This window comes from Orcinus orca, chromosome 1 (assembly GCF_937001465.1).
Source record: "Orcinus orca chromosome 1, mOrcOrc1.1, whole genome shotgun sequence".
NCBI classification, from domain to species: domain Eukaryota; kingdom Metazoa; phylum Chordata; class Mammalia; order Artiodactyla; family Delphinidae; genus Orcinus; species Orcinus orca.
Genome location: NC_064559.1, coordinates 52,029,091 through 52,044,390, shown reverse-complemented (window position 1 = coordinate 52,044,390; position 15,300 = coordinate 52,029,091). Strand labels below are relative to the sequence as shown.

The following is a 15,300-nucleotide window of genomic DNA, read 5'->3' as shown; positions in this document are numbered from 1 at the left end:
GGGACAGAAGATTACATCTTCTTCATCCACATAAACTTCCACAGGGATTGTTTCACAGAATCTACGGATGAGACCTTTACACTTCTCTCTAGTCTTCAGAAGGCCCATATCAGGTTGTGACTGAACCGAGAATTTCAGTAGGATAATTCTTAGGTGCTTTTTGTTTATTTAATAGTTAACTTCTTTCTTTCAGCTTCTTTAGAGATAAAGAATTATGAATCCCAAAGAACTTGTCAGCACAGTATCATAGAGGCCTGGAAGAAGAGACCAGCTGCCCTGATTATAATTCTTAGGACACCCAGACTTTTAAATTTTGAAATGGAAATGCAGCATCATAAACCTCAACCAAACAACTGAGCAGAGTTCTCAAGATTTTTACTTGATTTGTAGCATTTTTGTTTGTGCCAGTTTTTGTCACTTGCACTTGAATACCAAAGGGAGGCTAAAGCCTAGTTAACAGGTTCCTCGCGGACTCACCTCATACGATCATTTTCCAGGTGAAATTTCATTTTCTTCTCAAGCATACCAGAAAGACCAGTATTAAAGCCTGAAAAGGCAGCTGGGAGTAAGGAGGGAGAGGTTCTATTATGGGCTCATTTTACCCACTGTATTTGCCTATAAAAACTGATTTTTAGCAGCCCTCATTTTGTAAGATAGACAAGAATGGTCATAACCACTGGTTTAGCATGGGTGAATTCTGTAAGATAAGCCACTTTATAAATCCGAGGGAATTAGAGAATGAAGTCACAGTGTGTAAAGTACTGGTCTTCAGTAGACACTTGGCCCTTGTGCCGGAGGCCATCAAGATGATAATGACTGTCCCTTCCTTCAAGGAGCCCATAGTCCTAGCAGAAGAGACTACTTGTGAAGTACCAAATGCCTCAGGAATCGTGTGAATTAGAGTGGAAATAAGGAGCAGGAAAGAATCACAGGAGGTTGAGAGTGAGAGGTAGGCAGACCTACCTTGGGGAAGAAGGGGAGATCAATCCAGGCTTGACATGTGGTGTGTGTAGAACCCGACTCCAGAAATGCAAAGCCGTGTGTGTGGAAGACACAGAGCTTCCTGGGCCTGTACTCTGTTTCCAGTACGTGGGTCACCAGAAATAACCCTTCAGGGGTTTCCTTTGGTTTTCATCAGGTGTGCCCTGCCTCTTGAAAGGAAGTCTCAGTCCACTGTGATGCTTCAGTTGCTCTTCATAGGTGTTAAAGGAGCCATTGGCTTATAGATTAGCTGTGAAACATTCATTTTATCTTTTCAGAGTTTGCTTATTACACGCCAAATTGATTTGGCGATCAAGACTTGATTTTTACCCGAAGGTTGTTTTCAAGGCGGATGGTGTTCTGACGGCCTTCAGCGGGGTAGGGAAGTTGTCTAATTGCAAAGCTAGGTCCCATTCAGATGACCTCAATAAAGGTGCTGTGTGCCCATTTTCTCTTTGAAAGACTGTGCTAAAATGCATATTTTGATTGAGTAGGTTTGGGGCCTGAGTTTGCATTTCTAACAAGCTCCAGGGCAATGCCAGTGCCACTGGTCCTTGGGCCATTCATGAGTAGCACTAAGGAATCAAAGCTACCCGTAGTTTTCACAAAAGCCTCTAGATGTCCCCATCATCTATGAGATCTTGCTCCTAGAGTTACAACCAGTAGCTTCCAAGCACTGAGAATGAAATATTAGCAATTTACTTGAAATAGAGGCTTAGCTAAAAACTGGTGTTTGGATTCATTGTTTCTATGTGGGACTGATCTGGTAAAAAAAAAAAAAAGTTTACTCTTTCCGGAAAAAGATGTCTTGAAATCAAATTGTCCAAGAACTTCCAAGCTAGCTGCTTTATTTACCATGAAATGTGAAATCCAAATAAAAATCCAATCTCAAAAATTATCAGACCTACATGAAAGTTACCAGTAGAGAATTATTTCCATAGTCTTAAAACATGGGTTTTTTTAAAAAAGAAGCCAGGGTAAATACTAGTAATTTTATCACCATAAATTCACCTGTGAAGCTCACAAGTGTAAATAAAGTCTTCCAAAGCCTCCTGTGTAGACCAGTCTCCTCCAAGGCGGGGGCATTTACAATAATAAAGGTTAATGTAGAACTGAATAAGCTCATTAGCCCTCACAGCATGCCTATGAAGTGACCATTTTATTATCCCCTCTTAGAGGTGGGGAAACTGAGGCATAGCACAGTTAAGTAACACCCAAAGTGACATATCAGAAAAGGGGCCATTCAGTTAATCACTATACTAGATTGCCATTCATGCTCAGACAACATTTATTGAATGAGTTAATGTTTTCAATTTCCAAATAAGCATAATGGTGTGTTCCTTGTTAACTGTCCTTCCAAGGGTTTCACGAGCTTGACTGCAGACAACTCAGTGCTGGTGTACTAGCAACTGCTCTGTAGAAGGTTTGAGTTCAGTTCTGACGTCCCTCTGAATGACTAAAACATACAATATGCATACATAATGTAGCTTTTCAATTTCACTTTCTTGGTATCCTCACACAGGTGCTTATCTGATATATGCGGCTGTTTGTCTTGTCTTTTTTTTTCTTTTTTGTAAATTATCAATATGTATATTCTTATTGCCATTTTGTTCATTGTTTTGGATTTGTTTTTGTAAGTCTTTTTCTTTCTCTATTGCTGTTTGAATTAAAGGCAGGAGCACATTTGGTGAGCTCTTGAGGAAGGAACAGACCTGGCGTTGAGTGTTATCTAAGAGACTGGAATGAACATATGAATCAATTTGGCTGTGACAGATCTGGTGCTAGGATTCACCCTATTGTATGGAGAGGCCAGCCTCAAAGCCACTGAGCCTATGAAATTAGTCAAGTCTCATGATTTCGAGACAGCAGTTTCTTTCTAGGACAAGACGGCTCTTAGGCCAGTGGCTTCAGTAACTCAGGTGATTTTGAAAAATGCATTAAGCTCTTCCAAAATGTAGCGACCTTGTTACCTGCTCAGGTTATGAGAACAGAGTCCCAGGAAAGAGGCTCCAAGGTCTTTTGCCAGTGGTGTCTGAGAAGCTGCTCACAGCCACAAGCGTTTGGAAGTTGCAAACTTAAAGCCAAGGAAGTGCACCCAGTACTCGGCCTAACTTGTTTTTAATGGGCTATGATAACATTGATATGAGACCTCGTGATTTTCCCATGGCTCTGGGAGCTTCCAAAGCCCCAATATCTCCAGACTGGAGCCCACCAGCTTCCTCTTGCTTTTGGTGGACTCCAGCTGTGGAAACCTGCTGATTATTTGCTACTCTGTTTCATTTCCCATTGTAGAGGAGCCAGGCCCCGGCTGACTGCCCTGGCCAACTCAAACTCCTGGGTGAGATGGTTGCCCGACTTCGTCTAACAGGTTGGCAAGAAGTTGATCTGCAGACACGGGACAGGGCACAAGTGGGTGCCCGTGTTAAGCAGGCCTCAGATGGGCCACCAGAGCTGCCCGGAAGTATCTGGGTGATTACTGACAGTGGCCATCTTAAGGCCTGACTTCAACTTCTTTGCAACCACAATCACCCAGAAGAGACTGCTTGCTGCCTGGCAGCGAGTCCCCGGTGGGTGGGCGGCGCCTGCAAGCGGCCTCGGGATGCCCTCCGGGGCACCATCCGGGTTTCGGTTCCCGGCCGGCGTCTGGCTCGCCCTGGGTCACATGGGAGGCGAGCTCTGCCCGCCTGCGGTTCCCGTGGCAACGCCAATCCCCGGCCAATCTGGGCCTCGGAAGTGCCGGCGCCGCCCGCCCACCCGGGGCTGGAAAGGGCCGTGGAGGACGGGCGGCGGAGGGACCGGCTGCCGACCTGGCCATGCTTCGCGGCCCGCGGAGTCCGCTCTGGCTCCTGCTCCTGCTGCTGCTGCTGCTGCTGCTGCCGCCCCCGGGCACGTGGGGAGACGGCGGCCGCGCGAGGCCGAGGGAGGGAGCCGAGGAGGCGGGTGAGGCCGGGTCCTGCCCGGCCTTCCAGGGCCTGCGGGAGCGGCTGAGGGCGGCCGGCGCCCTCTGCAGACGCTACTGGGCTCTCTTCAGCTGCCGCGTGTGGCCCGAGGGATGCAGGCAGGATGAGGAGGAGCCGGCGCGGCCCCTGGGTAAGACCCGCCGGCTCAGGAGGGCGGGAGAGCGCGGACTGGGTGCGCGAGGCACGATGGAATCTGGGCACGGAGGTCAGAGCCTCGCGCCTGCTCTGGGCCATTGTGACCGGGGTCACGAGGCGGGCGCCTTAGCCGCCGGCTTTGCTATTCCGCCCAGCCTTTGGGCCAGGCTGAGGGCAGGGAGCCTCTGCGGGACCAGGAAGGCCCGTCACTGCCCTCCTTCCCAGCCCTGGCGCAGCGCCCTAGTGCCTACGAGTGGACTTGGCTGCGCTCCCCCACGTCACCCGTTCTTGACTCCTCCAGACGGATCACACTTCCTTGCTGTCTCCGAACCTGCCCTGGCATCATTCCAAGGAGCTGCCCTTGCCCACCTTCTTGATGGCTTTAAGGAAAGTCCCCGGTTGGATACACCCCCAAGTACCTTCTTCCCCTTTGCTGCTTATGGCGGCGGAGGCTGGGCTGTGAGTCCACCGGACCTGAGTTCTGATTTATTCTCTGTCACTGACAAATTGTGAGGCAGGGTTGTCACGTCACGGTCGTGGACCCAGTGATCTCTGAAGCTCCTTGCAGTCGATGTCGTTACTTCTAGGTCCTGTAATAGTACTGTAACGGTAATGCTGCAGTGGTGCTAGAAACATCTTCCATTTAAATCGAGAGTTCTAAATTCCAGTGAATGGTTTTTGTTTCGTTTTTGCTAATGCTGGGCATATTCAAATTGACATTTGATAAAAGAATCGAGACACTTGGGGTTGGCCGTGATCAGATGATTCTGCAATCCAAAGCAAGTAGGAAGAATGATAATCACCAGTTACTATGTGTCTCCCTCCTAGGCTCCAAACTCCTTGCAGGCAGGGCTTGGGTTTCTTACACGTCTGGCACAAATGCTTAAGGCTTATTTGTTGAGTAAACTGAGCTTTTGCTGCAGCCGGAGCTGCATCTATATATAGCAAGGCCATCTACTTCCTCATAGCCGGAGGTGCCCATTTGTGCCCATTCCCTAGTGCGGCACAAGAGCAGCAGGGAGTGGCTCTGGAGAGAGGACGGGAGAAGGGAGGCAGTGCTCAGCTCTCCCCGGGCCCTGGGCTCTGTCCCTGTCTCACAGCTCCTCCTTTTCCAGGCTGGAGCCTTCCCCTGTTGGGCCAGCAGTACCTGGATATCCTGACCACCTGGTACTGCAGCTTCCGGGACTGTTGTGACAGTGGGGACTGCAGGATCATCAATAACTTCACAGGTTGGACCTTACATGACCCTCAGGCCCAGGAATCTGTGGGGAGGGGAGGTAATTCAGGAAAATGCTAGGATGAAGGGACCCAACCTCTGCCTGCCCACAGCTGGCAGCACACCCTCCCTGTCTCCACCACGGCTCCTGATCGAAACCGTGCAACCTCATGGCTGAGAGGAAGGAAAGCCTTGGAGGAGGGCTTTGCACACACTAGCTGCCTCCACTAGGTGTTTGCTGAATTGAATTAGAATGAATAAAATGAGGGTGTCTCCATAAAATATTTAGGGGGTCCTGAAACTTCTGGGTGGGAGCAACTTCCTCATCCGGATGGGATTCTGCCAACCTTTCTGGGGTGTCTTCAGGACCTTCAGAAAGGGTGAAGTCAACATTGATTTCTCATACTCTTCAGAAAATAGCCCTGAATCTCTTCCGCTGCAAGGTCTGCCCAGTGGCTTCTTGTCCTGAGGCCACCAAACAGGATGGCTCCCACCTCATAGACGCTCAGTCTCTCAGCTGTCGCCGAGCCTGGTGGGGATGCACCTGTGGGCACCTCTCAGCATGGCTCTTTCCTGGCCCTAGGCCTAGAGGCGGATCTGCGCGTGCGCCTGCACGGCCAGCACCTGGCCCGGGAGCTGGTCCTGACAGCAGCCAGGGGCTACTTGGAGCTGCCCCAGCCAGACAAGGCCCTGGCTCTGTCGTTCCACGGCTGGTCTGGCACAGGCAAGAACTTCGTGGCGCGGATGCTGGCAGAGAACCTGTACCGGGACGGGCTGAGGAGCGACTGTGTCAAGGTGTTCATCGCCACGTTGCACTTTCCTCACCACAAGTATGTGGACCTGTACCAGGTGAGGCCGGCCGTGCCGGGGAGCTGGGCTAGTGGGGCCGAGCCCGGCTAAGGCTCCGGCAGCTGAGGCGCAGGCCCCCGTGCTGGGAGGGGGGCTGAAGCCAGCCCTGGGTGTGGCGGTTGGAGGACGGGGGTGCAGTTGCAAGGGAACCTGTAACCCACAGAGGCATCCACTCCACACAGATGAGGCCCTGAACATGTGGAGGAAAGAGTGATGTCCCAAACGCTATTCGTCCCGAGCTGTCGCCCTCCCAGCCATACAGGAGAGGCCAGACACTGAGCTTAACCAGAGACTTCGTGTGTTGTCACAGGAGTAGTGGAAAGGCCTCAGGAAGTGTGGAACAGAGAAAGCAAAAACTTTATCATGATCTCCCCACACAGACACCGCCACAGTTAGCATTTTGGTGTACTTCCTTCAGGCCATTCCCCTGTGCTCTTTTATGTCACTGTAATTATATTGGACAGAAAGTTGCATATCCCACTGTTTTTTTAAACAGGCTTATCGAAAGTGATTTTTCCATGTCTTCCCCAAACTACTCATTATATGTCAACAAGTGGAGAGCAGAAAGTGTCTCTGCTGCTCTGCTATTTTGGGTTTCATTCAGACATGTTAGCCAGACGATGACCAGACCCCACTGCAGCATGACAGAGGTGGTTGTGTCTACGTTTGGCTTTTAGTTCCAATATTTGTAGTGTGTTAACCTGGGAAGATTATGTAAGCCTTTGAGGACAGATTGCCTGGCAATCTTTCAGTGCAGCCCAGGAGGGCAGGGGTAGGCTAATGTGTTCTAAGGGCAGGCAGCTGGTCAGCCGGGCCTTCCCAGAAAGAACTGGCTGGCTTTGCAGTAAAACAGCTGTGAATCTCAGCTTCCTCGCTGTGAAAATCACTCTCATCCCTGCCCATCCTCTCACACACACTATGGGGAGATGGGGCTGAAGTCAGAATCCAGGAAGGCTAGAGGTGGATGGTGAGTGTGGGCTCTGCTAAAACACCCCACCCTGGGGCAGGAGCTGGCCCTGTTCTCCTGAACCCTGTAGAGCAGCATCTTTTCACTAGAGGGCTTACAATCCTGCCTGGGGTGGGGAACCCCAGTTTTGAGTTGGCTGGGTCCCAAACAGGTCCTCCCCTGGGTTCTGCCCCGAGAGCCCAGCCTGGTGCCAGCGGGTGCTCTGCTTGTGGGAGTTCAAGACGGCACCTGTGGGCATTCAAGCCTATCTCTGCCTGTCACCCCCCTGTGAAAGCCTGAATCCTATCCCTGGGGAGGGTGAGTTAGGGTTAGTTCTGGGATGGAACCTCATCCTGAAGGGGAGGGAGCATGGCTGGGGCCACTTCCCAAAGGCCCTCTCCCTTTCCCCAGGCTGGCTCCACCTAGTTGGCTTTCAAACCTCAGGGCTCAGGAGAATCACCTGGGAAGCTCATTAGAGGCAGATGCCCTAGCTCCACCCCCAGAGGTTTGGATTGGTGGTTCTGCGGTGGAAGCCAGCTCCAGGTGATCCATTGCAGGCGCCCTGGGGAAACCAGTGCCTCACCAGGGCCCGCGGGGGTAGAAGGTGCCTCTCACTGCACCTCAGCAGCTCCCTGTATTCTGTGCAGGAGCAGCTGGCAGGCCAGATCAGGAAGACGCAGGAGCACTGCCACCAGACCCTGTTCATTTTAGATGAGGCTGAGAAGCTGCACCCAGGACTGCTAGAGGCCCTCAGGCCACACCTGGAACGCCAGGCCCCCGAGAACCCGAGGGCCAAGTCCCCGAGAACCATCTTTCTTTTTCTCAGGTAAGGTCTGGGGAACGACAGTCAGGAGGACTGGGTGAGGGGAGGAAGAACCCTGTCCAGGCGCTGTGTGTGCCAGGCCTGGGAGCTGTTACTTGGCCTGTAAGCCGGCGGTGGAGGGCTTCCACGCTTTTCTAGGCTGCCCACCCTTTTCCACAAGGGAGACCAACACAAACTCCGGGAGAGAAAACAGAAGCCCAGCTGACTGGGTGGCAGCAGGGACGGAGAGCCTTAGGTCTCCCTGCTCCTGCCTTGATTCTGCCAAGCACTTCTGAAGGACTCTGACATCCCCTCCCCCAGCACAGGCCAGCTAACTAGCTCCCAGGACCAGCCTGGGGAGGACAAGCTGTCCCTCATCTGACCTCCTCCATGGTTCTCTTAAGATGGGGAGGCTCCCCTCAGACTCCCCAGTTAGTACATAGCCTCCTGAGAGAGGGACACTGGGAGTTCCCTCTTAGAAGGACATTAAGTGTTCTTTTTTAATTGAGGTATAATTGATATATTAGTTTCAGGTGGACAACGTGATTAGCTATTTGTTTATATTGTGAGGTGATCACAATAAGTCTAGTTAACATCTGTCACCGTACTAGTTACAAAACGTTTTTGTTCTTGTGATGAGAACTTTTAATAGGTACTCTCTTAACAACTTCCAAATATGCACTACAGTATTATTTACTAAAGCCACCATGCTGTACATTACATCCCCATGACTTATTTATTACTTGAAGTTTGTACAGTATTTGTCTCATTCATCTTTCTCTGTCTGACCTATTTCACTCAGCATAATGCCTTCAAGGTCCATCCATGTTGTTGCAAATAGCAAGGTTTCCTTCTTTTTTATGGCTGAATAATATTCCATTATGTATATATGTGTGTGTGTGTGTGTATGTATGTATGTATGTATACACACACACACACATTTTTTTCTATTATCCATTCATCTGTTGATGGACACAGGTTATTTCTTATCTTGGCTATTGTGAATAATGTTACAGTGAACATAGGAGTGCAGATATCTTTCCAAGTTAGTGTTTTCATTATCTTTGGATAAATGCCCAGAAGTGGAATTGCTGGATCATATGGTAGTTGTATTTTTAATTTTTTGAGGAACCTCCATACTGTTTTCCATAGTGGTTGCACCAATTTATATTCCCACCAACAATACACAAGGGTTCCCTTTTCTCCACAGCCTTACCAACACTGGTTATTTCTTGTCTATTTAATGATAGCCATTCTAAAAGGTATGAGGTGGTATCTCATACCTGTTATGATTTCCATAATATCCCCCATGATTAGTGATGTTGAGCACCTTTTGTCTACCTGTTGGCTACTTGTATGTCTTCTTTGGAAAAATGTCAATTCAGATCTGCCCATTTTTTAATTGGACTATTTTTTTGCTATTGAGTTGTATGAGTTCTTTATATGTTTTGGATACTAACCCGTTATCAGATATATGATTTGCAAATATTTTCTCCCATTTAGTAGGTTGCTGTTTTATTATTTATTTATTTATTTGGCTACACTGGGTCTTAGTTGTGCCACACAGGATCTTTGTTGCTGCGTGCGGGATCTTTAGGTGTGGCATGCGGGCCCTTTTAGTTGTGGCATGCAGGCTATTAGTTGCAGCATGTGGGATCAAGTTCCCTGACCAGGGATCGAACCTGGGCCCCCTACATTGAGAGCGCAGAGTCTTAACCACTGGACCTCAGCGAAGTCCCTGCCTTTTTGTATTGTTGATGGTTTCCTTTGCTGTGCAGGAGCTTTTTGGTTTGATGTAGTCGCACTTGTTTATTTTTGATTTTGTTGCCTTAGCTTTTGGTGTCAAATCCAAGAAATATTTGCTAAGACCAATGTGAAGTAACTTACCACCTATGTTTTCCTCTAGGAATTTCATAGTTTCAGGTCTTAAGTTCAAGTCTTTAATCCATTTTTTAAAACTTTTTTAAGTTTTTAAAGGCCCCCCCCAAAAATAAAAATACCAAATGTATGAAATCTCAGTTATGTGTGAGCATGGGCTGATTAGTCATTAGTCCATCGAGATGTCTTATTTAAGAGGAACAAGTGGGCGATTTTAAGTTAAAATGGTCCTGAAGTAAGAACCAGATGTCTTATAAAGATCACTGTTAGCTACCCCCACGGTTTATGGGCCCCGTGCGAGAAGAGGGATCCCTGCCGAGCGGGTTGCTGGTTTCACGCGGCATGGTGATTAAGCTTGTGATCTAATGGAGCGGCCATAGGATATAATGGAAATAAAATTGTTAGGGGACATATAATATGTACGAGTATGCATATTATGTAATATGTAAAATTAATGAAATTTAATACGAGCTTTAACTTACCGTATGGAAAATAAATGAATGCACAATAACACATAGCATGTACATATGAATATTTACAAGGAGAGACTAAAATATTAATATGCATGTGTATATGTGTATGTGATATGTACAATAAAATGTTTTTGAAACAGATTACTTTTAATACTGACATAGTACTGTAGTGTTATGGTAACTCTACAATAAGCTTTTTCAAGGAATAGTTTATGTAGAATTCCAGCTTTGGGTGTTGGTGGTGAGGTTTAATGTCTCTTCCTTGAGTCTTAGGGAGGAATGGGGTTCTCCTTTTCCGGTTTACAAGACCGGGGTATTTTGTTATACTACAAAGACTCTTCATTTTAAGAGTTTATTTTCAATAAGGCTGATTGTTGGTATTAGCACTAAGATTAGGAGAAAGTATAGGATAGATGCTAATTGGCCTACGATGATGTATGGGTGTTCTACAGGTTGGCCTCCGATTCATGTTAAGGTTAGGAGGTCTGCGATTAGAGTTCAAAGTAAGAGTTGGCTAAAGGGTTGGAATATAATACTTCATTGTTTGGATGTTTGAAGTATTGGAATAAAGATTAGGATGAGGATGGAAAGTAGTAGTGCTAGTACTCCTCCTAGTTTATTGGGAATTGATCGTAAGATTGCGTATGCAAATAGGAAGTATCATTCTGGTTTGATGTGTGCAGGGGTGCTTAGTGGATTTGCTGGGGTATAGTTATCGGGGTCTCCTAATAGGTCAGGTGTGAATAGAGTTAGTGCTAGCAGGGTTAGGATTAATAGTAAAGCGCCTAGGATGTCTTTGATTGTGTAGTAAGGGTGGAATGGGATTATATCTATGTTGGATGGGATTCCTGTGGGGTTATTGGATCCTGTTTCGTGTAGGAATAGCAGGTGAACAGCTACTAATGCTGTGATGATGAATGGGAGGATAAAGTGGAAAGCGAAGAAACGTGTTAGTGTTGCTTTATCTACGGAAAACCCGCCTCAGATTCATTCTACTAAGGTAGTGCCAATGTAAGGGATTGCTGATAGGAGATTAGTGATGACGGTTGCGCCTCAGAATGATATTTGTCCTCAGGGTAGGACATAGCCTACGAATGCAGTGGCTATAACTATTAATAGTAGGAGTACGCCAATGTTTCATGTTTCTTGGAATATATGAGAGCCACAGTATAGGCCGCGTCCGATGTGGGCGTAAAGGCAGATGAAGAATATAGAGGCTCCATTTGCGTGTAAGTATCGAATGAGTCAACCGTAGTTAACGTCTCGACAGATGTGTGCGACTGATGAAAAGGCAGTTGAGGTGTCTGGCGTGTAGTGTATTGCTAGGAATAAACCTGTTAGGATTTGTATGATTAGGCAGAGGCCTAGTAGGGAGCCAAAGTTTCATCATGAGGAGATGTTAGATGGAGTGGGAAGATCAATAAATGCGTCATTGAGTGGGTGTGTTTTTCGGATGTTGGTCATTAAGGTTCTTGTAGTTGAATTACAACGATGATTTTTCATGTCATTGGTCGTGGTTGGAGTCCATGTGAGAATAATGGCAATATATATTGTTTTTATTATGAGCACTATTTTTGTAATTAGTCTTGTGGGGGTTTCTTCAAAGCCTTCACCTGTTTATGGTGGTTTAGGGTTGATTGTGGGTGGTGCTATGGGATGTGGAATTGTTTTTAGTTTTGGGGGTTCGTTTTTAGATCTAATAGTATTTTTGATTAATTTGGGAGGAATGTTAGTTGTGTTTGGTTATACAACGGCTATAGCTACTGAGCAGTATCCTGAGGTTTGGGTTTCTAATAAAGTTGTACTAGGGGGATTTCTTTTAGGTTTGGTGGTAGAATTTTTAGTGGTGTTGTATGTTTTAGAGGGTGGAAAAGTGAATGTTGTGTTTGAGTTTAATGGGTTAGGGGATTGAGTCATTTATGATACAGGGGATTCTGGATTTTTTAGTGAGGAAGCTATAGGGATTGCTGCATTGTATAGTTACGGCACTTGGTTGGTTGTTGTTACTGGATGGTCTTTGTTTATTGGTGTGGTGGTTATTATGGAGATTACTCGGGGTAATTAAATAGTAGCATGCTAAGGGTTATATTGATGAGGAAAGATAGGAAGTAGAGTTTGATAAGGCCTTTTTGGTTTGAAGTTAGTGTGGAGGCCTTTAGTTGAATGAGAGCTATAGTTTTTGGTAGAATGGTTTCTGTTCAGGCTAGGTCTAGCAAGGAGGTTGCAAATTTCTGGCTTATTGTTAGGACTAGGTGAGGGGGTAAGCGATGTATAATTGTAGGGAAATAACCTAGCAGGGTAGAGAATTTAGTAGAGTCTGATGGATAGGGATACTTTAGGTTTTTTGAGTAGGTGTTAATTTCGAATGCGAGAATAAAGCCTAGGGTTGTTACTATAAGGGCTGTTAGTTTTAGGTATAAAGGTATAGTTATTAGAGGGGTAGTTATTGGGGGTATACTGTTGGAGAGGATAAATCCGGCGAAGATGCTTCCGATTAATAGGCGTTTAATAGGGTTAATTAGTATGGGGTTAGTTTCATTAATGTTTATGAGAGGAGGGAAGCGAGGTTGTTCTAGTAAAGTAAAGAAAATAATGCGAGTGCTGTAAATAGCTGTTAGGGAGGTGGCGATTAGTGTTAGTAGTAGGGCTCAGGCGTTGGTATAAGACGAAGTGGCGGATTCAATGATGAGGTCTTTAGAGTAGAATCCTGTGAGAAATGGTATTCCTGTTAGTGCGAAGCAGCCGATGATTAGGGCAGTTGTAGTGAAGGGAAGGATTTTGTATAGTCCTCCTATCTTTCGAATGTCCTGTTCATTGTTTAGATTGTGAATGATGGAGCCGGAACATAGGAATAACATAGCTTTGAAGAAAGCATGTGTACAAATGTGCAGGAATGCTAGGTGTGGTTGGTTGAGGCCTAATGTCACTATTATTAGGCCAAGTTGACTGGAGGTGGAAAAAGCAATGATTTTTTTGATATCATTTTGGGTTAAGGCACAGATAGCTGTGAATAGGGTGGGGAGGGCACCTAGAGAAAGTATTATTGTTTGAATAAATTTGTTATTTTCTGTTAGAGGGTAGAAGTGGATAAGTAGGAAAATTCCCGCTACGACTATTGTGCTTGAATGGAGTAGGGCTGAAACTGGAGTGGGACCTTCTATTGCTGAGGGTAGTCAGGGGTGTAGACCAAATTGGGCTGATTTTCCAGCTGCGGCTAATGTGAGTCCTATAAGAGGGAGGATTGGGGGATTTTGGTTAAGTGTGAAGATTTGTTGTAAGTCTCATGCGTTTGTATTATGTAGGAATCAGGCTATGGATAGAAGGAATCCGATGTCTCCGATACGGTTATATAGGATTGCTTGAAGAGCGGCTGTATTAGCGTCTGTTCGTCCGAACCATCAGCCAATTAATAGGAAAGATATAATTCCTACTCCCTCTCATCCGATAAATAATTGGAAGAGGTTGTTAGCTGTGACGAGGATAAGTATGGTAATGAGGAAGATAAGTAGATATTTGAAGAATTGGTTGATGTGAGGGTCGGAGTGCATGTATCATATTGAAAATTCTATGATAGACCATGTAATGAATAGTGCTACGGGCATAAATATAAGTGAAAAGTAGTCTATTTTAAAGCTGAGTGTTAGTTTAAGGGTATGGATAGTAATTCAGTGTCAGTTTGAGATGAGTATTTCTTGATTTGTGTGGATAAATATTATTATTGGGATCAGGCTGGTGATGAAAGCAAAGAGGGTTATATTTTTTACATAATGTTGGTACTTGTTTTTGTAGAGGTTTGTACTAGATGCTATAACAGGGGCGATCAGTATGAGTAGTGTGAGTAGGGCGGAAGAAGTAAATAAGTTTATTACTTTTATTTGGAGTTGCACCAGTTTTTTGGTTCCTAAGACCAATGGATAACTACTATCCTTTAAAAGCTTGAAAAAGCCACATTGTTAAGTGTGGAGGGCATGAATTAGCAGTTCTTGCAATACTTTTTCGGTAAGTAAGAAGTTTTTGTCTTCTGTTTTTAGTTTCACAAACTAACGGTTTTTTTAAACTACACTTACAATAGAGAGGCCCTAAAATGATTTTAGGGTTTAGTGACAGGAGTAGGAGGGGGATAATGTGTAGGGCTATTAAGGTATGTTCCCGTGTAGAAGTAGGGGTAAGGTTGTTAATATGGTGTGTGTTTGCCGCGTTGTGTTATGATTAGTATGTATAGGGAGTAGAGGGCTGTAATTACAATATTTGTTCCTATAAGGATGATAGTGAGGTTTGATCACGAGCAAGTTGATATAATTACGAGCAGTTCTCCGATCAGGTTCATGGTAGGGGGTAGGGCGAGGTTTGTTAGGCATGCTAATAGTCATCAGGTAGCTATTAGTGGGAAAAAAAATTTGTAGGCCTCGTGCTAGGATTATGGTTCGGCTATGAATACGTTCGTAGTTTGAATTTGCTAAACAGAATAATATGGAGGATGTAAGGCCATGGGCAATTATTAAGGCGGTAGCTCCTATGTAACTTCAAGGGGTTTGGATAAGGATGGCTGCAATGACGAGTGCTATGTGGCTGACTGAGGAGTATGCGATTAGTGATTTTAGATCTGTTTGGCGTAAACAGATAGAACTGGTTATGATTATTCCTCATAGGGATAGTACAAGGAAAGGGTAGGCTATGTGTTCTGTTAGGGGATTAAGAATTGATGTGATTCGTAGTATTCCATAGCCTCCGAGCTTTAGTAGTACAGCTGCAAGGACTATTGAGCCTGCAATGGGGGCTTCTACATGTGCTTTGGGTAATCAAAGATGTAGTCCGTAAAGGGGTATTTTTACTAGGAAGGCTATTATGCAAGCTAATCATATGAAAGTGTTAGATCAGGAAGTTGATAATGGTTGGGCTCAGTATTGTAATAATAGGAAATTTAGGGAGCCTACTGTATTTTGTAGATACGTTAGTGCTACTAGTAAGGGGAGAGATCCCATGAGTGTATAAAATAAGAAGTAGAGCCCTGCGTTAAGTCGTTCTGTTTGGTTGCCTCAACGGGTAATGATAATGAGAGT

At 45.8% G+C, this 15,300-nt stretch overlaps 1 protein-coding gene across 2 annotated transcripts in view; it reads left to right on the top strand.

Moving 5' to 3' along the window:
- Window positions 1-36: 36 nt before the first annotated feature.
- Window positions 37-15,300, top strand: part of TOR3A (torsin family 3 member A) — a 43,774-nt gene continuing 28,510 nt past the window's right edge. The window contains exons 1-4 of one of the 2 annotated variants that reach the window (XM_004269800.4): window positions 37-4,071; window positions 5,192-5,305; window positions 5,876-6,141; window positions 7,735-7,913. In XM_004269800.4, coding sequence (XP_004269848.1) covers window positions 3,795-4,071; window positions 5,192-5,305; window positions 5,876-6,141; window positions 7,735-7,913 — 836 coding nt within the window. In that variant the 5' untranslated portion in view covers window positions 37-3,794. The remainder of the gene's footprint in view (window positions 4,072-5,191; window positions 5,306-5,875; window positions 6,142-7,734; window positions 7,914-15,300) is intronic. The other variant, XM_033428170.2, reaches the window with a different exon arrangement.